Genomic DNA, 23,212 nt, shown 5'->3' with positions numbered 1-23,212 from the left:
CTTGGAAAGTGCTCATATAACTTCATCCCAAGACATTGTCAAATAGGAAGAACAGTAAGTACTTATTATTAACTTTTAATTAAAAATTTACAAGTATAGGTGTGAAGTATGATCCTAATTAGTCTTATCAATTAAAACTAGGAGTCAGATATTGGGGTAATAATCTGAAAAATCAGAGAAGCAGAGCAACAGCCACTAGAAACTTTTTACCTCTACAAATCCTCAGACAGAATGGGGGCTGAGATCCTCCACCCACCTTATATTCCTGCCTCCACCTCCCAGTTGTGCTGAGATTAAAGGTGTGAGCCTCCTAAATGCTGAGATCAAAGGCATGAGCCTTCCAAGTGCTGGGATTAAAAGCATGAGCCTCCCAAGTGCTGGGATTAAAGGTGTGAGCCACCACTGCCTGGCCTCAATGGTTAACTAGTGTCTAGCCCCGCTCTGTGATCTCTAGGCAAGCTTTATTTGTCAGAACACACACAAAATATCACACAACATAAGTGTTTTGCCTGCATATATGTACATGTACCACTTGTGTGCCTAGTGCCCATGAAGGCCAGAAGAGGGCATTGAATACCCTGGAACTGGAGTTTCAGACAATGGTGAGCTGCCAAATGGGTACTGGGAATGGAACCTGTGTGCCCTGGAAGAGCAACACGTGCCAAGCCATCTCTCCAGCTTCCCAGTCAGTAATTATAATACAACTCGAAATGCTTGCAGAAAGGAACAGAGGAGATTGTGTCAGGAAAAGCTGGGGAAGACTCAGTGGAGGAGGTGACGCTGCCGAGGAGCAGCTGAGGAAGAAGAGAGCTGCATGAGAGGTGTAGAAGGCAGGAGGCTGACGGCTCAGGGCTGTCCCTGGGGCAGGAATGCAAGGGCAGAGCTGGCTGGAGATGGTTGGCAGGCAGACAGTAAAGTCCACTCTCTCAGGTTCAAGTGAAGGTGTCTGGACTGTGGCTAAGTGTGCGTGTGTGTGATAGTTCACTGCAGCTCTGCAGCTCAGGGGAGAGTGACGGGCCAAAGTAGACAATAAGGAGTTGTGCTAAGGGCAGAGCTATTGGTATGAATTAGATGGCTCCTAAGTCTAGTGCTCTAGCCAAAGATGGGCAAGCTCATGATTTTAAGGCAGAAATGATGAAATGCCTGGTTCGTCTCCATGTCATGCCTCCTCCTCTTTGTCTGCAGGAGACATGATTAATTGATCATGCCTCATTTCTCAATGAGAACATTTCTATTGTGGTTTCTTTGTGTTTTTAAAAAGCCTCGCGTTTGATGGTTAAATGTTTGGGGATCTTTCATTTACTTTTGTGTAATTGATTTCTAATTTAATTTCATTATGGTCAAGAAGCATACGTAAGGATTTCAGTCCTTTGAAACTCACTGAAGCTTGTGTTATGTCCAGCCCATAACATTTTGGCTAATGTTATAGATGCATTAAAAATATATACCATGCTGTTGTTTGCATTTAGGTTAAGTGGTGTGAGTGGGTCCAGGGTCCCTGTCCTCAGCTCTACCCCTTGTCTTGGCCAAAGGACCAGGGAAGCAGCTTCCTAAGTTCTGTAGCCATTTATCTCTGCTTCTTTCTTAACTTATGGAGATGAGCATATTAATTAGCTGGGCATATTTTGGGTTTATTTTGTTTGTACTCTCAGTTCTCTTGTTCCACAAAGGACAGAACTGTTAGGAGGGGACCTGACTTAGGTACCTGATCTGCTTGCCCTCTCCGAAGCCCTTGGGCCTAGGGGTGGTCCTGACTTTCTGCTAGTGTTAGCTGCAGAGTGCTGCATTCCCCTTGCTCTTCTTGATTCGGCCCCCACCTTCATCTTTATCATGCAGTGAAGTGCAATAAATGGACATTTTACCAGATGTGGGGCCCAGACCAGGCAGGCTCAAGCAATAAGAGTGGAGAAGAATTTCTCAAGTGTAACGGGTAAGGACCTCATGGAATGCCCTCTTTGAAGAAAAGGAAGGAAGCATGGAGATTGTTTTCCCCTGGCAGTCTGTATATAGCCATATAGGAAAGTATTTTGTGAGTACATTCCTGAGCATGCTCACTTTATAGTTCAAGAAGGAAAGATGGCTATATTTTGGGGCATGCTTAGCTTAAGGTTATGAAACACATACGTGTTTGAAAGGTTAAAATGAAGGACTAGAACATTTTGGGGGCATATTCTGTTCATATTATAGCAATGGTGGTCAAGAAGGTCACCTTGCGTTCCTAAAGATGGCAGGAAGGCGTGGTGGCGAGGTCCTATAGTCAGTCCCAGCCCTGGAGAAATGGAGCATACGGGGCTCAAGGCCAGCCTGAGCTACATAGCATAATCAACGTCAGCCTGAGTACCCTCTTGTCCTGGAGAGCTGGGGTGGGCTGTAATGGCAGATAAGAATGCTCCTCCTGAGCAAGTTTGGTTTTCTCCAAAAAGTTTTGGCTGAACAAAGGAAAGGACAATTTGAAATATGTTAATACAGGATTTTGCTGAGAATGGTATGTGTGACTAACGATTATGTTCTTTCAGTTCCTCATTTTGAATGAACCGGTATTTGGTTTGCTCCTTGCTAGTACTCTGACAAAATGGCTTTACTTGGGAAAGGGTTTCATTCAGTAGGAAAATTTAGTGCAGAAGCCTGACAATGGTTCAGCATGTTCTGTGTGCTGGTAGCTTTATGTCAACTCGACACAAGTCAGAGTCATTTGGGAAGAGGGAATCTCAGTTGGAAAAATGCCCCCACCAGACTGGCCTGTGGGCAAACCTGTGGTGTATTTTCTTGATTGATGATGGATGTGGGAAGGCCCAGCTCACTGTGAGTGGTACCACCCCTGGCCCAGTGGTCCTAGATGCTATAAGAAAGCAGGCTGAGCAAGTCATGGGGAGCAAGCCAGTAAGCAGCATCACAGCATCAGCTCCTGCCTCCAGGTTCCAGCTCTGTGTGAGTTCCTGTTCTGAATTCTTTTAATGATGGACTAAGATGTGGACGTGTAAGCCAAATAAACCCTTTCTTCCCCAAGCTGATTTTAATTATGAGATTTTATCACAACAATAAAAACCCCAACTGAGACCATTGCAGCTGGAGCTGAATGAGTGGGAATAGCTGGAGAAGAGATCAGTGAGGAAATGCAGAAGTCAGATTAGAAATACCCTTTCTAGAGGATTAACCATCATGACTTGTCTCTGATTTTATTTGGTTGTTACAGCAACTCAGTTGAAGCTAGATTGTAAAGAACCAAACCTGAAAGTAAGTGTGTATGTGTGTGTGTGTGTGTGTGTGTGTGTGTGTGTGTGTGTGTGTGTGTGTGAAGGCTGCCTGGGACTATCCTGGGTTGGGTTGTAAGACGGTAAAGAATGATTTCAAGTTGCCATTAGTACAACTGTAGAGTACAATTTTTAGTGGAAAGATCAGATGTTCAGTTCTAAATACTGAGGAAAAACTTTCTTACTTTTTTTTAAACCTTCGTAAAGGTGATTGGAGATGTAGTTCCATTGGTGGAGTGCTTGCCAACATTCATAAAGCTTTTGGTTTGATCTTCAACACTGCATAAACTGGATGAGGTGGTGTGTGCCATAATATTAGAATTTTGGGTCCATAGCCAGATGGAAGCCAGCCTGGGATACTTGAGACCCCATCTTCAATAACAACAACAATAACAAAAAACCCAACCCCAAATACAAACCAATAACCTCCCCCAACAACATACACCTCAATAAAGAGATTATAGTACATGTATTTCTTGGTCTATTTCATAATTCTCCTATTAGTATTTTCTATTTAAAAATATTAACAAATATCTGTCTGGGTTATTGTAACAAAATACTATAAACTATGGTGATGTAAAAATACAGCTCTTACCACAAAGGAGTAAGAAGAAGTTTATTCTGCAGGCAAATATAAGTGATTGTGGAGCAGGAACACAGATTCATGTTCTAATGTAGTAATACTTTCATGAAGCTTTTTTTTTATAGTAATAGAACAAATAAAATCATGCAACAAGACACTTTTCAGACATTGGTGGAAACATCAGGTAGGTGGTTACAGAAAAGCAGGGAAATTTCTCCTAAAGGTCTCAGATGCTCTCTGATGCTATTCTTAGCCTTTGGGTTGTGGGAGCTAGGGGTCTGTGAGTACATTCTAAAAATATTTACCAATCGCACAAGGATGCTGGGTCACACACAGAGGTAGACAACAAATGGTTGTTTAGGGTGCTAAATGTATCCCAAGATACTTGGTTCCCAGCCTGTGACTTCTTAGCTCCCTATTATCACTGAAGTTTCAGTCAGTCCATCAGCCTCGTAGAATGTTTAGTGTGGCTGCTTCTCCTTCTGAACTTCAGTTCACAACTGGATAGTTTATAAACAATGAAATGCATTCCTTACATTTTTATAGCTGGTAAGTTCACAGTAAAGCCAATTGCCAATTGATTTGGTGTCATGGGCCCCATTTTCCACCCTTGACCCTGTTTCATAAGGGCACTAATTTCATTCAGGAGGCTGTACCCTTATGAACTAATCATTTCCCAAGGGCCCTGCCTCTTCATAACATTACCTCGGAGTCAGATTTTGCTGGTACATAAACATTGAGGCCTTAGCACAAACACCTTTGTATGCGCCCCCTAGGATACACGAGAAGACAGGGTAAATGATGAGAACTAGAAATCCCTCAAAGCATTTGCACCAGTTTGCACCTCTGTTCCTGGTAATATTGGAGTACTATTTCCTTCTCCACCCAGCGTCACCAAATTTGAAAATTTCTTGCAGATCTCACATCTGAGGACTGGCTTCTCACTTTGATTTTCATTACCTAAGTCATTGGGTGGTTGAGCATTTCCTCCTGTGTTCATTAGTTTGAGTTTTCTGTGAATTGCCTATCTATGTATCCAGTCTGTATTTCTGTTTGGGTGTTTGCATTTTTCTTATTGGTTGCTGCTAGTTCTTTATATATTTGTCTTCACGATTATTTGTTCTATTTTGACATTGCATACGATAACTGTATTATAAAGTTCTTTAAAACTCTTTTTTGAGATCTCAGTATGTAGCACAGGCTGCCTTTGCGCTCTGTCTTCCTGCTTCCGCCCCCACAATACTTGGATTGTGGGTACTCCCACCATGGCCAACCTTATATGGGGAAGAATGAGGAGAGAGGCAGGAGGTGAATCCCCCGGGGGACTTGATGAAGTAAAGGTTATTGTGATCTACTACAGAATTTCAGTGGTCTGGGTGGAGATGCTCACTCTGACAGGCTCCACGTGGTGCTGTGATTCTTCAGGGACTTTTGTGATAAGAGAAAGAAAGTTGCCTGGGGTGAAGGCCTGGTGGATTATGGAGGACGTTGGCAACCCTTGTGATTTTATTTTCAGGGGGTTTTGCCTTGGCACCTCCTGGCAGCTAATATTATACCTAATAAGGATTTAGCTCTGTGTAGGGTGCTTTTCTTCTCCCAATTTTTCATGTGTTTTTAATAAATTCGGTCATGCATAAAAACTTTCTCAGAGGCACAGGTTTTCTCATTTGAAAGTCTGTTTTAGAGGGTCATTTCGAGGCCGTGTGAAGGACTTAGAAGATAGTAAGCATTCAACAAGTGTTAGCTGGCTTTGTCATCGCCACAGTCCAAGGTCTTGGTGTCCGGTGTACCTCAGCAGCTTTTGAACAGCTACTTATTCTGCGTGTCTTTGAGCCCTTTCTAAACCAAGTTCTAGATGCCAGTGGAGTCACTTTGCCAATTTTGCTGTTGGAGAGAGCAAGGTATCGGGAGATTGGTTTAGACCTACACTGTAGAACAGAGATTAACGTTGCCTTACAAGATGGAACTCTGTAGACGCTGAGAACCTTCTCTCCCTCTCACTGTATTATCCAGATTTCTCAACATTTATGTCATTTGACCCACGTCTTTCTATTACCTGGGAGTAGTGAATTTTGTGGGTAGGCTGCTAGAGATCTGGACTTTGTAAAAGATCTGAAAGGATGTGAGTCCGCCCTACTGATGCTTGGGATGATTTCGTTAGTTAACCTTTCTCTTCACTGTGGTCCACATGCCTGACACAGGTAATTTAAGGGATGGAAGATTTATTTCCACTTTTGATTTCAGTGGATTTAGTCTCTCATAGTGTGGGAGCTGCTCAGACCACATCGTGGTAGGTTGGGAAACAGCTAGGGAAAGATAGGTACCTCAAGGACACACCCCAGTAACCTACTTCCTCCAGGAAGGATTCACCTCCCAAAGGTTCTAGAACCTCCCAAATAGGACCACCAATCAGGGACCAAGTGTTCAGATCATGAACTCATAGTGAACTGTAAAAGATTTCATGAAATTCTGCCCCTGGCTCCCAAAGCTCCTTGCCATCTCATGAGTACAATGTGTTTAGTTAGCACCCGAGAGTCCCTTCAATCTTGACACTCCAAATTCAAAGTCTCCGGTACTTAGGGCAAACTCAGCCATGAATCTCTGTAACGGCAAAAAGGAAATCATATGCTCTTAGTATACAAAGCATATCCCCAAAGGGAGGAATGAGAGACTACCAATGGGAGGTAGACAGGATCATTAACTCTGTCTGTCGTCTGGTGTGTGTGCAGCACTGTCCAGACTCCAGTGTCCTGGGGTAGCTCACCCCCATGCCTCCACCCGTGACTTTGCTGTTTGTAGCCCCTGATACCTGCAGCTCAGGTGGCTTATTGTTTGGGCTGGCTCTACTCACTGACTGCAGGGTTCCTCAGCAGACATTCCACTTCCGACATCTCCAATATCCTACAGTCTTTATGAAACATAGGCTTTATACTCATAGCTTTGTGTATGGGATCTGTATGGGAAATCTTACCCTAACGCACATTGCCTAATCTTTTTGGCCTTCCTTAAAAATCTGGGTGGAAGCCTGTGTGACCTCATAACTCTTGCACTCTGCATACTTACAAAACAAGCACCATATGGATAATGCCAAGAACCTTCATCAGCTCAAGCAGTAGCCAGGCCCCACTGAGTTACAGCTACACTGGTTTTTGGTGATTGAGACCAGTGGCGGCTGAAACCCCCCCCCCCCCCCCCCCCCAATAGGGGGAGAACTTCCCTTAGGTGCTGTGGGTTTTTTTTTTAACTTTTGTATTTATTTATTTTTTGTTTTTACATCCTGATCGGTTTCCCCTCCTCTGCTCCTCCCAGTCCTTCCCCTTCCCCTTCTCTTTTGCCGCCATCCACTCCTCCCCCTTTCTCTTCAGAAAAGGGCAGCCCTTCCACGGATATCAGCCAGCCATGGTATATTATGTTTCAGTGAGACTAGGCATCTCTTCTCGTATTAAGGCTGGACCAGGCAACCCAGTAGGAAGAAAGGGTCCCAAAAGCAGGCAACAGAGTCCGAGAGAGCCCTCCCTCTCACTGTTAGGAGTCCCACAAGAAGACCAAGCTACGCAACTGTAACATACATGCAGAAGACCTAGGTCAGTTCCAGGCAGGCTCCCTGGTTTGGCAGTTCAGTCTCTGTGAGCCCCTGTGAGCCCAGGTTAGAGAGATGACTGGCATGGGTTGGGGGGCACCTCTAAGATGAGCTGGAAACTTAGAGCAGTGGAAACTCCCAGGAACCTATGAGGGTGACCCCAGCTAAGACTAGCAATGGGGGATATGGAACCTGAACCGGCCATCTCCTGTCACCAGGCAAAACTTCCCGTGGAGGAACTGGGGACACCAACCCAGCCACATAACCTTTGACCTACAATTTGTCTTGCTTGCAACGTGTGCTAGGGTAAAGGTGGTGCAGAAATTGTGAGAGCGGCCGACCAGTGACTGGTCCAACTTGTGACCCATACCATGAGAGGGAGCCCACCCCTGACACTGCCTGGAGGGCCAGGACCCAGAGCCTGGACAGCCCAGAGACCTAGGATAGAACCAAACACCACTAGCCAAAAAAAAAAAAAAAAAGTCAATGAAATGATTCCTAATGATATTCTGCTAAACTCAGATTGCTGCCTAGCCCCATGTTCATCAGAGAGCATTCACCCAGCAACTGATGGAAACAGATGCAGAGACCAACAGCCTGGGCTCATAGGGTGCTGTTTTAAAAAACATTTTTTTAATTTAATTTTTATTTTACATGTATGGGTGTTTTTCGTGCATGCATGTCTGTTGTGGAATATTTTGAATAGTCAGAGATGTGCTACATGTATTTATGCTGGTTGCAGAATATTTAACTGAGTAAAGGTGTGTTACATTTGTTTCTGCTGCCTTTGTTAATAATGTAAAGATGTGTTACATTTGTTTTTGCTGCATTTGTTTAATTATGAAAAGGTGTGTAGCTGTTTCGACGCCTAGATTTCACCTCCTATTTATACTCTTTGCCTGCCAGCCCCGCCTATCCTTTCTCTGCCCAGCTATTGGCTGTTCAGCTCTTTATTAGACCAATCAGGTGCCTTAGACAGGCAGCTGCCAGTATGAAAGTAAGATATACAGAAAGAAAGGTAAAAAGTCCTGAGGCAAAATGTAGATAAAGAGAAACAGATTAAAATAAGAGCTAAGGTAAGGCTGGGCGTCCATAACTAATCAGAAGTCTTTGTGTCATGATTTGGGAGCTGGTTGGTGGCCAAAAAGGAAAACCTGTTACACATGTCTGTCTACCACATGCATGCCTGGTGCCCTTGGAGGCCAGAAGAGTATGTCCAATCTTCCAGAAACTGGAGTTACAGATGGTTGTAAGCAGCCATGTGGGTGCTGGGCATTGAACCCAGGTCCTCTGTAAGAGTACAGTACCAGCCCCACCTGGGCTGCTTTGTATAAACAGTGTCGCGGCAACTCCTTCTTTAGGGAAAAATCTTTCAAAAGCATTTATACTTTAACACAGTGGAACTTAGGGTAGAAGTTTCTCTAATTCCTGAAATGCCCTTAAGGCACTTTGCTATTGGTTTCTTTTTAATTGTCTAAATTTCTTTAACCACTGTACCCTTGCTTTGGGATCCAGCTCAGTGGTAGAGTGTTTACTTAGCAAGTAAGAGTCTTTATATTCAATTTCTAGTATGACTCCCATCCTCCAAAAAATGTGCTAGGGGCTGGGAATATAGCTGTGTGGTAGGGTACTTACCTAGGTCCTGGGTTCCATCCCCAGCAGGGTTGGCAGAGAAAAACAACAAAACCAACTACATTCTCCCTGTAAACTTTTTCTGTTTTCTTTTGGTTTTTCAAGACAGACTTTCTCTGTGTAGCCCTGGCTGTCCTGGAACTTGCTCTGTAGAACAGGCTGGCCTCGAACTTACAGAGATCCACCTGCTTCTTCTTCCCAAGTGCTGAGATTAAAGGTGTGCGCCACCACCGCCTGGCATCTTTGTCAGCTTTTATTATGCTCCTTTCATGTGTAGACTGCATAGTGTTGAAATTCTTCACTCTGGTTTTTCCTTCTTATCTTCACTAAAAGCCAGGCGAAAGCAGGTCTCGATAGCCACACCACAGTCCGGATACTATAAAGTTTTGAAATTTCCTCTGTCAAATTAATTAGTGTATTCTTTTGAAATCAGTCTTACTTAAATCCATATTATATGGACAGAATATAGAAAAGTTCTTGACTGGAGCATAGCATGAAAACACTGTAATTTGTTCTTGATAATATCCTTTTCCCCATCTGAAACCTGGGGAGTAGAGTCTGCTGGGGTGACTTTGTGTTGCTATTCTGGTTACCTAAGCTCCCATCAGAGTTAACTGTTGAGCTCTGCTTACAGCATCCCAGGACTTCTCTAGCCTGTATCCAAACTTCCTACCCACAAACTAGTTCCAGTGACCTAAGAACTACATGATCAAGTTCGGTCATTAATGACCCCTCTTTTTGTTACCCATTTCCTGGGTCCAAGTTGAGTTTATTTTCTCACAGTTGTGAAGGATAATGGACAAGGACAGCAGAACAAGGACAAGTAAGCAGGATTTTATTAAGAAAGAAAGTAATAGTTTCCCTGCAGCAAAAAGGGTCATGAAAATGGGCTACGAATAGTGTGTTGGAGCAGGCACCATTGTGTCCTAGGAATCATTTGGTGCCACCAATATGTAAACTAGGCATCTGGGTGGGATTAATTTGCCTGACTAATTTGAATGTGTGTGGGGAATTCTGATTGGTTGATGGATCAAGTGCAAGGGCACAGGCTCAGGAAAGCCTGATGGTGGGAGAAAGGCACCAAGAAGTGTGTGTGTGTGTGTGTGTGTGTGTGTGTGTGTGTGTGTGCGTGTGTGCTGGTGGGAGAAAAGCACTGAGGGGTGTGTGTGTGTGTGTGTGTGTGTGTGTGTGTGTGCTGGTGGGAGAAAAGCACTGAGGGGTGTGTGTGTGTGCGTGTGCGTGTGCGTGTGTGTGTGTGTGTGTGTGTGTGTGTGTGCTGGTGGGAGAAAGGCACCGAGAAGTGTGTGTGGGGGAGGGGGGTGGTACTGGTGGGAGAGAGGCACTGAGAAATGTGTGTGGGGGAGGGGGAGGGTACTGGTGGGAGAGAGGCACTGAGAAGTGTGTGTGGGGGAGGGGGGAGGGTACTGGTGGGAGAGAGGCACTGAGAAGTGTGTGTGGGGGAGGGTACTGGTGGGAGAGAGGCACTGAGAAGTGTGTGTGGGGGAGGGGGGAGGGTACTGGTGGGAGAGAGGCACTGAGAAGTGTGTGTGGGGGAGGGGGGTGGTACTGGTGGGAGAGAGGCACTGAGAAGCCCGAGGAAGGGAGGAGGAGCCAAGAAGTAAAGGAGCAAAGGTTGGTGCTGGGCTGCCATCTGAGGGCTCAGGGCTTTGGGATATAAGCTGTTGAGTTCACCAATTCTGTGAAGTTTGTCCTCAAGCTTCAGTGTTCTTGGGGCTGACAGCGGGTTCTGCTGGGACAGGTAGAGTGTATTCCTCGGGCCTGTAACCCTGGGTGCCGATAGAACGGGCTGTCTTGCTCCTGTCAGTTTGGTACCAGTTTTCTGTGTTGTTTTCACACCACTGTGACCAAATTCCTTGGCATAGGTAATTTAGAGGAGAAAACATTTATTTGACTTATAGTTTCAGACAGTTCAGTCCATTATGGTGGGGAAGGCATGGCCCAGGGCACTTCTCTCCACACCATGCTGGACCTGAACCAGAGACACCCTAAGGACCACCCCCAGGGACTTGCTCTCTTCACCTAGGTTACACTTCCTAAAGCCTGCAGCATCTCTTGAAACAGTGCCACCAGCCATGTGTTCGAGTCATGAGCCTGTGGGGGACATAGAGTCAGATCATAGAAGCAGCTATAAATAAAATCTGATCAGGGTCAATGCGATGGTCCCTCTGACTTCCATGTATACACACCCTCCAAATATAAGTGGATAAATGTTAAAAAATTAAAACCTTTAAAAATGAATTTTTCTGTATTGTTGTTGCTATTAACATAAAATATAAGTCTGGTTAATATAATGTAATGTTTTTTGACAGCCTGGCTCCTGAAATGTGTATTTCTCAGCACTCGCTTCTCTCTGATAAGGCTTACACTGTGGATAGAAACGTCAGACATGTGCCTGGTGCATTTCTGTAGCATCCCTCCTTGGAGGTCAAGAAAATCATTGCCAGAGTATAGTGTGTGTCCTTTGTCTCTTGTAATGATTGTGTTTCTTCTTTTTTAGGTGATACAGTTAATATTGGAGATGTGTCCTACAAGGTGAAAACACCCAAGAACCCGGAACTTGTCCCACAGAACTACAGTAAGAAATGTTATTTGTGAATGAATACATTTTAAAATTTCACTGTGGGCATTAAGAAAAAAATGTTAGAGCGCCAGTGTAAACCCAGTGTGCCGTTATCAGTCTCATGCGGTGCAGTGTACAGTTCTTGGTTTCTGCCCTTCGCTTTGGAGTGGTTAAGTCTGTCCGAGGCAGTCCTCCTCCTCGTTTGTGGCTTTTATCAGAAGTGTCCATGTTCATCACATACTGTGGCTTGAGTTGGCCATTAGGTAAATACATACAGTAAAAATAAGTTTATTTGGTTGTGATCATTTTATGAAGTTGTGTGAACATCATGATCACTCTCATCATCTCTAAATATCCTGTCTCTGCTTTTCCTGCCACAGAAACCACTGTTCCCTTCTTTGCCATAGTAAATCAGCTGCATCTATTTGCTGGCTTTATGAAAATAGTGTTATTATGGTGTGTGTGTGTGTGTGTGTGTGTGTGTGTGTGTGTGTGATGTATGTATGTATGTATTTGACTTCTTTCCATTAAGATGAATTTGAGGTTCATCCATGTTGCTGAACCTATCCATTGGTGTAAATTTTGTGCCTGGAGAGGCCAGAAGGGTATCAGATCCCCTGGCACTGGAGTTATAAGTGGTTGTGTGCCATGTGATGTCTGTGTGGGGTCTGAATCAGGGTCCTCTACAAGAGCAGCAAGTGCTCTTAACTGCTGAGCCATCTCTCCAGCCCAAAGACCACCCTCTGAAAATAACCATCCAGTGCTACCTAGCTGTTCTGAGTTGGGGCGTTGTCACGCCTGTCTCACCTCAGAGCAGTTTCGTCACTCCTCAAAGAAAACGTGACCACTAACGGTCACTCCTTCCATGCCCTCTTTCCCCGTTTCCTCACCCCACTGTGGGCAGTCGCCACTACTGTATTTCACGTTGCTCTGCAGTTACCTGCCCTGGACGTGTCATTGGCAGTGGGGTCATATACCAGATGGTTTCTCTAGCTGGCTTATTTTATGAATGGGATGTTTTAGTGTAATGTTTGATGTTGTAGCCTGTGTTACTTCATTGCTATTTATGCCTGAATAATATCCCTGAATTATATTTGGGGATATATATGGGGACATAAAAAACATGACTGAATTATATGAACAGTTTACATTTATTTTACTTATTCATTAGTTGATATGCATTTGGATGTGCATTGTTTCTATTTGGGTCTATTATAAATGTTGTTGTTCCAGAAAATTGTATACAAAATTGTTGCTGCCAACATACATAGGAGAGGAGTTGCTTGGCCATATCGTAACCCTGTTTAAAGTTTTGAGGGCTTATGATTTCCAAAGCAGTTTCCCCATCTGACCTTGCTGTCAGTGCTGTATCATGGTTCCTGTTTCTCCATGTCCTCATCAACACTTGTTATTGTCTCCTTGGAATTGGAGCCTGGGCCTCATGCCTGCCACACAAGCACTAGCCACCGAGCCGCACCCCAGCCTTCTTTATTTTTATGTTGATTTTTAGAATTTCAGGCTTTGAATGCTCTGTGTTACTCAGCCAGCCTGTGATCTTTCTGTCTTAGTCTCATGTATATCTGGGATTACAGGCCTGTGCCACCAGGCTCCGCCTTTTTCCTGTAGCCATCCTCTTAGATGCAAAATGGTATTTGGGGGTTTTGATTGGCATTTCTCAAATGACTTGCAGTCATTCGAGTCATCCAGTGCTCAAAATAATTTCACTTTGTCTCTCAAAAAATTTAAATTATCTTTCTAATAAACTGGGAAGTTAAGTTGACCTTGGGAAGGTTGGTCCTTAGCTGTTTTGATCTGGCCTTAGGCTCAGTTCATGCTACCCTCCTATTCTGTATTCCAGTCTTTGGGCATGATACCTAACCCTCTAAAGCAATGTTGTTCACATTAATGCTTACTTATGTAGTAACGCATGTATGCATGCACGGGTACATATAAAACAACCCTTTGTCCCGGTGTCCAGAGTAGCGTCTGTCTGTTCTCTCCTCCCGCTTTTATGCTCTTATTGTCATATGAATTAGACCTGTCTACGCAGGTCTGAGCTTCGGTGACAGGTGCTGCGGGCCGCAGGAATATATCATAAGAACTCAGCTGGTTATGGCAAAGTCACTACCTGGAGGAATCAGGGAATTCCTCCAGAGGAAGCCAAATCCCAAGGAGTTTTTGGTGTTACTTGGCTTGTTATATATCAGCTGTCTTCTGTTATGAAAATCATGTGTGCCTTCATAGTTTTCCCAATTGACTTTTCCCTAAGAACGGCTAACAATGTGGACTGATCACTCTCTAGACATACACATTCCAGGCATTTGGAGAACAGCCTCAGGAAAGGCTTTCTCTGGAATCAGATATCTCCCCTAGCCACTTTCAAGGACTAAAGGAGACACCACCCAGGTGGTTGCCCAATTTCTGAGGACTAACAGTGATAACCACCCACAGGCGAGTCTCCTGACTTAAGGTAAATTCCACAAGGAGACACCGCCCAGGTGGTCGCCCAATTTCCGAGGACTAACAGTGATAACAGCCCACATACAAGTCTCCTGACTTAAGGTAAATTCCACAAGGAGACACTGCCTAGGTCAGGTGGACGTTAAGTAATAACTTTACACAATTTAGCTCGGACCCTCCTTTTATATACCGAGACTTCCAGGGCAGAGGGCGGAGAAGAGAAAAGAGAATGGAAGAACTAGACGGGTAAGAACTTGAGAGGAACAAACTGAGATGGGGAAGAACTAGATTGAAGGGCTAGAAGAGAGTACTAGAGGAATGAGATGGAAGATGAGGATGAGCCAGATGGGGAAGAACAAGATGAGGAAGAACGAGATGAGGAGAGAGAAGGAGATGGGAGAAAAGATGATATGGGAAGGAACAAGATGGATGAGACCCTAGAAGGGGCAGAACAAGATGAAGGAATTAAGATAGAACCCAGAGGGGACCGCGGACAAGTGTAGAGAGAAATCAGGCAAGAAAAGACCTAAATATGAGCGCAGAATATAAGCTTGTAACTGACACAGAATAATAAAGTGTATGGACTAAGGAGTTTCGTGTACATAGATTCATTTCTTCTCATCAAAGATTAATTATCAGCTGGTTGTAGATTCTTCCCGAACCCTGGGAGGGGACTATCGAGGGGCTGGACCCCCTTAGTCCCCGATAGACAGGAAACAGGGTGACCATGCGAGCATGAGATGAGAACTTAGTTTGTTTCTCCGAACCCACATGGAAGAGCTGCTGTAACGTCACCTGCCTGTGATCCCAGCACTGGGGAGGTGGAGACAGGCAGATTCCTGGGATTGAAAGCAAACCACCCTCACCTAATTGGTGAGATTCAGACCAAGTAAGAGACCCTGTTTTTTAAACCAAGGAAGAAAATATTTGAGGCATGATTCGTGCATGTCCCACCTCCCACCACTACACACGCACGCACACACTTTCCATCAGCCACATACACTCACAAGAAAAAAAAAGAGAGAGAAAAGTCCCCTGACAGTTTTATGTCACTGTTTTATAAAGTTGTCTTTTAAGGCTGTAGAAGAAAGCACAGACAAAAGCATGTTTATGTCTTCATATTTACCCATGTAGTTTCTTTTCCGGTTTCTTTGAGTGAATTTGAATTGCTGTCTAGTGAGCTTTTATAGGAGCCTGATTTTTCTTGTGCTGCAGCTCAGCTATGGATGAATGCTCTGTTTTTGTTATCTAGAAGTGTCTTAATTTTTTCTTCGTGTTTTGAAGGATAATTTCACTGGTTACAGATTTCTCGGTTGACAGTTTCTTTGGCATTTTTGGTATGTTATCTTGGTGCTTCCAGCCTCCCTGGTTTCTGTGAGGGGTCAGTTACTAATCTCGTCAGTAAGCCCCCTTATGCCGTGAGTCATCTGTCACTTTTCTCCTTCTCCTCAAGATTTTTTTGTGGCTTTTGATGGTTTGTCCTGCAAAGGGTCCCATCCTAGACGCCTGCTTTCCAGTGTGAGCATGCTGGGATGATGGAACCTTTAAGAGACAGGGCCTTGACCTGACAATGATTTGTTCTATAAAGACCAAGACTTGCCCATCCCCACTGTTCGTCTTCCGCATGTCATTGGTTCCTCTTTCTCTCATATACTCCTACCATGATGCTTCAGGTATTTTGGTTATGACGATGGAAAACTGACTTAATGCAATGGTTGTTAAGTGCTAATTTCTGACTTTGTCCTGTTCAAAAGTTTGTCAAGTTTCTTGGATGCTGAATGCCAAGATTTTGATTATTTTTTGCCCCCTTTCCCTCCCTCCCTCCCTCTCTTTCTTCCCTAGAATTCTTATTCCTAAGCTCCGTCAGCATCTGAGACTGTTCCTCCTTTTCACTTCTGTCCCGTGGGCTGGATTACGTCAGTTCGTCTGTCTTCAGGTTTGTCTTGTTCTGCATCCCTTCAGGGACCTTTCTTTACATCAGATGATTCTGTTACTTCCTCACATCTGCTTCTTAGCCTGGCTAGTGAATTTTTTCCTTTTACTTACTGTAGCTTTCAAGTTCATAGTTTCTGTTGGGAGTTTTACGATCATTTCCGTCTGTTGACATTGTTTGATGACACATTGATGTCATGCTGCCCTCTAATTCCTTCCTCGGTTTCTTTTCATTCTTAGAACATAGTTATAAGAGCCAGTTGCTTCTTGTCCTTGTTGGCTTTCTGTTGCTATGATAAACACCATGACCAAAAAGAGCCTGGGGAGGGAAGGATTTATCTTAAACTTCTGGGTCACAGTCAGTCTGAGGGAAGCAGGCAGGATCTCAAGGTAGGAACCTCGTGGTCGGAACTGAAGATGAGACCATGGGAGGAGCACTGCTCACTGGCTTGCCCAGCCTGCTCTCTTTGACCGCCCAGAACCGCCTGCCCAGGGCACTGTCCACAGTGGACTGCTCTCCCCACATCAACCTCGGATCAAGAAAGTGCCCCTCAGGTTTGCTTAGAGGCCAACCTAACGGAGGCAGTTCTCAAGGTTCTGTCTTCCCAGATGATCATGTTTGTGTCAAGTTGACAAAACTAGCCAGCAGAAATGTCTTCCAAGTGTCTGTCTGTCTGTCTCTGTCTACCACTGAGAACACTTCCAGCCCCCTCAGACAGCTTTCGTTAACTGTTTCTCTCTGTGCACTTCTGAGCTGTACTTTCTCATTTCTCTGTTCTAGTAGCTTCTGTTGCTGAAAGTGCACCTTTAAAGTAAGGTGCTAGCCGTGGAAAACAGTCTTCTGTTGCTGAAAGTGCACCTTTAAAGTAATGTGGTAGCCGTGGAAAACAGTCTTCTGTTGCTGGAAGTGCACCTTTAAAGTAAGGTGGTAGCCGTGGAAAACAGTCTTCTGTTGTTGATAGTGCACCTTTAAAGTAATGTGGTAGCCGTGGAAAACAGTCTTCTGTTGCTGAAAGTGCACCTTTAAAGTAAGGTGGTAGCCGTGGAAAACAGTCTTCTGTTGCTGGAAGTGCACCTTTAAAGTAATGTGCTAGCCGTGGAAAACAGTCTTCTGTTGCTGGAAGTGCACCTTTAAAGTAATGTGGTAGCCGTGGAAAACAGTCTTCTGTTGCTGGAAGTGCACCTTTAAAGTAATGTGGTAGCTGTGGAAAACAGTCTTTTTTGTAGGATTTGTTGTTACTGCTACTTTAAGTGACTTCGCTTAGCTATTTCTCCAGATTGTGTGTTCTTTGTCACCCTCAGTTATTAAGGCTGCCCTTTAGTTTAGTGACCACTAAGTGATCACACAGCTTTCTTAAATGGCCGGAAGCAGCAATTCTTTTGGTCTTTACTGAAGAGCTTTTATTGTGAGCATGCCCTGTTAGAAACAGATTGACATGTTTACATCTTTCTGCAAAGTCAGAATTTGTTGATTAACAAAAAATTCATAAATCTCCATCAGTCTCATTGGCATTATTACCCCAAGAACTAGTGAACTCACTTGATGGCCATGGTCATTGGCAACCATGCTTATTTTACTTCAGTATCAATTATATTAATTCTGAGATTACCTTTTATAGCTGATACAGTTGTGTGTGTGTGTGTGTGTGTGTGTGTGTGTACAGAATGGCTAAGAGAGGGTTAAGGAGGCTGCAGAGTTCAAACTGTCTGACCTGAAAGCAGAGACTGAGAGCTTGGACAGAGGCAAGGGAAATGTCTGGAGGGGATCAGGTAAGAAATTTCACAGACTGCAGGCACAAACCTGTTCAGATCAGAGTTGCCAAATGCAGGGACAAGCCATGTTTGAGCGTCAGTGTCAATGGTGCGTGTGTCGTGGGGAGGAGGAACTGTCGGAGCCTGGGGCAGAGGTGAGGTTCCTGGCTGTGGCAATCCTGGTTGAGCTTTGTGATAAGCAACCAGGTGAGATTCTGTGTGCTGCTCTATCTCAGTCTTGGCAGGCTGAGGGGATGGGAGGTGGGTGGGGCTATTCAGTACCAAGAGTGGGAGTTACACCTGGTGTGATTGATAAGCACATGTTGGATGTTTTCAGATATTATTCTGCTGTGTCCCTGAGTTGCTGATTTAAGTTGATAAGTCCATATTTTATTTATGTGAATGTTCGCCATCAGTCTGTGCCATGGTGGCGCTAGACAGATGGTGATTGTTTACTCATACAAACAAGATGCTGAGTCACTCTCCCTCAACGTTTGCTCTTACAGTCTAGCCAACTGCTTGTGCTGACTACTTTTTTTCAACTCAACACAAGCTAGAGTCCCCTAGGAAGAGGCAGCCTCACTTAAGGAATTGCCTCCATCAGACTGGCCTGAGACCATGTCTATTGGCATTTAAAAAAAAATTAGTAACTGATGTAGGAGGGTCCGGCTCACTGTGTGTGATGGGCAGGTGGACCTGTGTTGTGTAAGAATTCAGACTGAGCAAGCCACAGAAAGCAAGACAGCAAGCAGCATTCTGTCATGGCTTCTGCTTACGTTCCTGCCCTGACGTCCCTTAGTGATGGAGTGTGACATGAAAGTGTAGCTCAAGTAAACCCTTCCTCTCCAGCTTGGTTTGGTCATGTGGTCTATCACAATGACAGGAAACAAGCCAGGGCGCTGCTGTTTGGAAAAATGGAGTTACCCAAGGCTAGTCACAGCTTAAAGCTGCTGTCTCCTAAAGTAAGGAATGACGTAGACAGCGCCTGGCACGATCTCCACGCCTTAACGCCAGGGCGTGCACCTCCCTGGGCATGCCTCACTGTCCTGCTGATGAAGACCCTCAGGGTCAGCCAAAAGTAAGACGTTACGTCCTCCCAGTATTTGCCTGGATATAGGCTTGGCCTTCTAGGTTCCTCAGAGTACTGGAGCCTCAGGTGAACATCTATTATTTAATTTTTTAACATTTTTTGATCATCCCCCTTTTAACTCTAGTTGGTTTCTCTGCTGCAGGCAGCTGTAATGTTCAGTAATTGTAGCTGCTTTTTAGTGGTGGTGGTGGTGGTGGTGGTGGTGAGGGTGAGGGTTGGGCACAGTGCTGTTTCTACGCAGTGAGCTTTGAGTAGGTGAAATAAGGACGGGTTCTGAGAATGAACATCGCAGAGAGCGGCCAGACCGGCCTGGGGAATCCTCGGGGAATGGGCTTTTGGGGACACTCCAACCCATTTTGTCCCCTTCAGCGGCTGCTAGGTGCCAGTGTTCCTTGTGATGGTGGGTGGCTGGCTTGCTAGATACCTGTAGAGTCTGGGTGCCTGGGATGGAATAAGGGCGTTAAAAACACCACCAAGCTTCTCCTCAAGGTTCTCCTGTTCTCCTTGGATTAATGTCTGTCAGCCGATTGAAAGCCTTTTGTTCATTTCTAGAGTTTGGGAAAACTTGACTTGGACAATTGTCAGTGTTCTCGTTTGTGTTTTAAAGGGAGAGATGAACTTCAGAGGTCCTTTCTCTGTTCTAGTAATAGGAGATTACTAGAGTGAGTTCTCACATTTGTTTGCATTGCCCTGGGGAGTAATGAGGTACGTGGTCTTCTCTTTCACTTACTGGCCATTTTCACATCTCTGTTTATGAATGCTTGCTAAAGCCATTTCCCATTTGAGGATATTGAGTTGTTTGCCTTTTTAAATTGATTTCCATGATGTTCTCATGTATTATGGCTACAGATCCTTTGAATTGTGTGTGTGTGTGTGTGTGTGTGTGTGTGTGTGTGTGTGTGGCAATAGGTGCATAGGCACTTACATGGCACAGAGCACCTGTAGAGGTGAGAGAACAATGTGTGGGAGTTGGTTGTCGCCTGCTGTGGGTCCTGGGGACTAAATTCAGATTGTCAGTGAGTGCCTTGTGACAAGTGCCTTTACTTACTGAGCCGTTCTGCATGCCCACAAACGGCTTTAAAAATTAATTAATAAAAAATTCCTTTATTTCATGTGTAGAGGTTTTCACTGCATGCATGTCTCAGAGGAGGGCTTTGGAGCATGGGGACTGCAGTTACAGGTGCTTGTGAGCCACCAGTTGGTTATAAGTCCCGACTGTTTCTTCTAACTCGACCATGGCAGACTATTTCTCGTATTGGGATGAAAGTTAGCTGTTGGCTTCTCCTGTCCTTCCAAGTATTTATTATTTTCTTCCCAGAATTCAGCTCATTTGAGTTGCCTTTTTTTTTAATTCTTTTTTATTTTATCGATTATTTGGGAATCTCACAGTATGCACCCTGATTGTGCTCACCTCTCTGTCTTCCCATGCCCTCCTCCACCTCTTACCCTGTCTCCAGGGGGGGAAAAATCTATTTTTTGTTGTCTACATATTCACCAGAGCATGGTCAAATTCCTAGTGGCCAGCCCTCTAAGGGAGAATGAGTCTGAACTGCCCGTATCAGTGTCAGAAACCATCATCTGAGGAGAGCCAAGGGGTGGCCAGAGCAGGGTGGGGACAGCTGTCCTGTGTCCACAGACATTGACATGGCTTCAGGCAGCAGCCTAGACTACAGGCATCCACATGGGCTTCTGTGTTAACATGGGCTTTAGACATCAACATGGCCCATGGCTGTATTAGGACCCCGACTCACTTATGGCCGTCAGTGGCTGCATGGGCCATGAGCCTCGACATGGCCTCAGGTGGATATATGGGCCATTCACATCAGCATGGCAGCCTGAGGACATCACCAAGGCATTAGGCAGCGGCACAGACTGTATATATCCACATGGAAATCAGGCTTCATTACAGCCTAGGGCGGCAGCATGGACCACAGACACCATCATGGCCTCCGGCAGTGTCATGGACCATGGTGGTCCTTTGAGGAGGTCCGTTCCAGAAAGTGAACCTCTCCTTATCTCAGGCCTCGATTGTTACTCAGAGCCAGTGGGATCCCACAGCTGGGCAGCAGGTTGGGGGCAGGGCCTGAGTCTGTGTCTGCATAAGCTCCAGGCTGTTGTACATCATCCAGCCAGCCCGGCTGGGCAGTGGCAGCATGTCGATCACAGCCCTGTCACTCGTCTGTCACCACCTTGGTGTCTCCGGTTCTGCTTCTCTCCATACCACATGCACTGCTCTGCTTTTCTGTCTTTCCCACCTCCCCATCACATATTTGTTACTTGTAGTGGTGCCTGGCTTGGGTGGCTGTTTTCCATAGCCCCCGGCCCTGAGCCTGGGACGGCACTTGGCTCTCATTTGGGTCTCTCTCTCTCTCTCTCTCTCTCTCTCTCTCTCTCTCTCTCTCTCTGTCTGTCTTTCTAAGATTTTTATTTGCTTGTATATGCCATGTGAGTGTAGTGTTTTTAAAGGAGGCACTTGTGAGCTGCCTGCATGAATGCTGGGAACTGAATTTGGGTCTAATGGAAGAGCAGCAAGTGCCCTTAACCACTGAGCCATCTCTCCATCTCTTTGTATCAACTGTGTGGTGAGTTTTTCCTTTTTTTGTACAGATGAGCTGTTTTGTTCTGGTTGTTAGGTTGATGCTCTTGTGGCTGTCATCATCCCAGCAGTGGGAGTCAGGAACATTTATTTTTAATGTTTATTATTTAATGGTTATGTCTGAGAGCATGATTGTAACAGGCAGCTTTTCTTTTCTAAGGGTAAGATTAGTGACATAAATTATCCCACAAATTGTTATACATGTCTGCAGAAGAATTAAGAAAATAGACCTAATACCTTCATGCCATGAGTACAGGATCAAGTGAAAAATGGTCACTTCCTTTGATTTCTGTGGCACATTTTTCATAATTTGAGAGTTTAGGGATAATGCTGCTTCTAAATAGAAAATAGGAAAACTTATTTAGTTCTAGGTCTCAGGGAAATGCTTGCTGAGGGTGACGATTGTGCTGAAATATTTGGCTGTGCTGCTTTTAGCTGTGTGAATCCTCTAGGTGTCCAACTCCCAGGTCTCCTTGATTCTGTGGAGACGGTGCTTTCAGCCATATGGCTCTAGTTAGGACATGGTCAGATCGCAGGAGGTGGACGTGTAAGACAGTGCCTAACAGTTAACGTGATGTCTGATGAAGGGTCAGTGGGCAGGTGCAGGGTCCTCTGTGCTTTGGAGGGCTCAGTGTATGACAGCTGGTACTAAAAATGCTGTTTCCCCTGACCACTCCTCCTGGTCCTTAGATCCTTACATTTCCTGTCTTGTGAGTGGTACTGCTGAGTGTGAGAATTAGTAAGGGTTATTATCTTGTTAAGACACCCCAAAAATACTCTTGTCTTCATTCAGTCTTTCTTTAAAAAGTAGATCTGGGCTGGGCATGTCGGCTGATTACAGTTAAGCTCCAAAGTTTAAGTATTTCTAAATACAAGATTCTCGTGGTTGCTAAAAACTGTGAGCCGCAGGAATGTAGTAAGAATTCAGCTGAATATGATAAAGCTATACCTGGAAGAACCAAGGAATCTTCCAGAGGAAAAGTCAAATCTCAAGGAGTATTTGGTGTTATTCAGCTTTTAATATATCAGCTGTTTCCTGCTATGAATTTCATATGCGCTCTAATAGCTTCCCCAAGAACTTCTAAGCTATTTGGATACAGTCACGTAGGCAAGGTTTCCTGTTTCTAGGCCTTCTGCTTTTCTTTTTTAGCATTAAAACCAGGTATCTCCTTTAGCTAACATCCAAGGACAAAGCATTTCAGACCGACCACTAGTCTCCTGAATTAAGGTAAACAAACACCCATGTGGAGACAGACTAGGAGGCAGGTTAGGTACATAGTCTTGCTTCTTGTGCAAATTAAGCTCAGACCCTCCGTCCTCTCACAGCCCAAAGTGGCAGCCTTGAGCAACTTACTTAGAACAAAAGGGCTTTTTGCGTACCAGGTGCAGTGAAGCTATGGGACAGGTTCCTAGCTCCGAGCAGAGTTACCAGAAAGCGGCAAGGCAGAGTTTGCAGATTGTAGGTGTACAGAGACCGTTCCGGAGAGGAAGGAGGAGGAACGGAGCCGGAGGGGATGAGGATGACGAGGACAAGACATCAAGAACTTAGAGTCATGAGAAGACAGGAGGAGAAGGGACAGAGGAGCTAAGTATGAGGACAGGATTGAAGCTGTGCAGATAGAATCTTGTCTCAGAGGAATAAAGTGAATGGACTGTACAGCTCGGTGCCTTTAGATTCATTCCTCAGATTGTTTCCCTGCCCCCACACCGTTCTTAGCATCTTCCCCAGGGCTCTGTGAGATTTCTCCTTGGGGA

At 44.9% G+C, this 23,212-nt stretch overlaps 1 protein-coding gene across 3 annotated transcripts in view; it reads left to right on the top strand.

Annotated features, from left to right (window-relative positions):
• Vwa8 (von Willebrand factor A domain containing 8) overlaps nucleotides 1–23,212 on the top strand; it is a 411,314-nt gene that overhangs the window by 74,289 nt on the left and 313,813 nt on the right. For all 3 annotated transcript variants that reach the window (XM_052732663.1, XM_052732664.1, XM_052732662.1), the window contains one exon: nucleotides 11,565–11,642. Coding sequence is in view for 1 of the 3 variants with exons in the window: in XM_052732662.1 (XP_052588622.1) it covers nucleotides 11,565–11,642 (78 nt within the window). In the remaining 2 variants the exon portion in view is untranslated. The remainder of the gene's footprint in view (nucleotides 1–11,564; nucleotides 11,643–23,212) is intronic.

This window comes from Peromyscus californicus, unplaced genomic scaffold (genome assembly GCF_007827085.1).
Source record: "Peromyscus californicus insignis strain IS unplaced genomic scaffold, ASM782708v3 Scaffold_12__1_contigs__length_115047231, whole genome shotgun sequence".
Lineage (NCBI taxonomy): Eukaryota > Metazoa > Chordata > Mammalia > Rodentia > Cricetidae > Peromyscus > Peromyscus californicus.
Note: the sequence above shows the minus strand (reverse complement) of the source record. Positions and strands in the feature narration are given on the sequence as shown.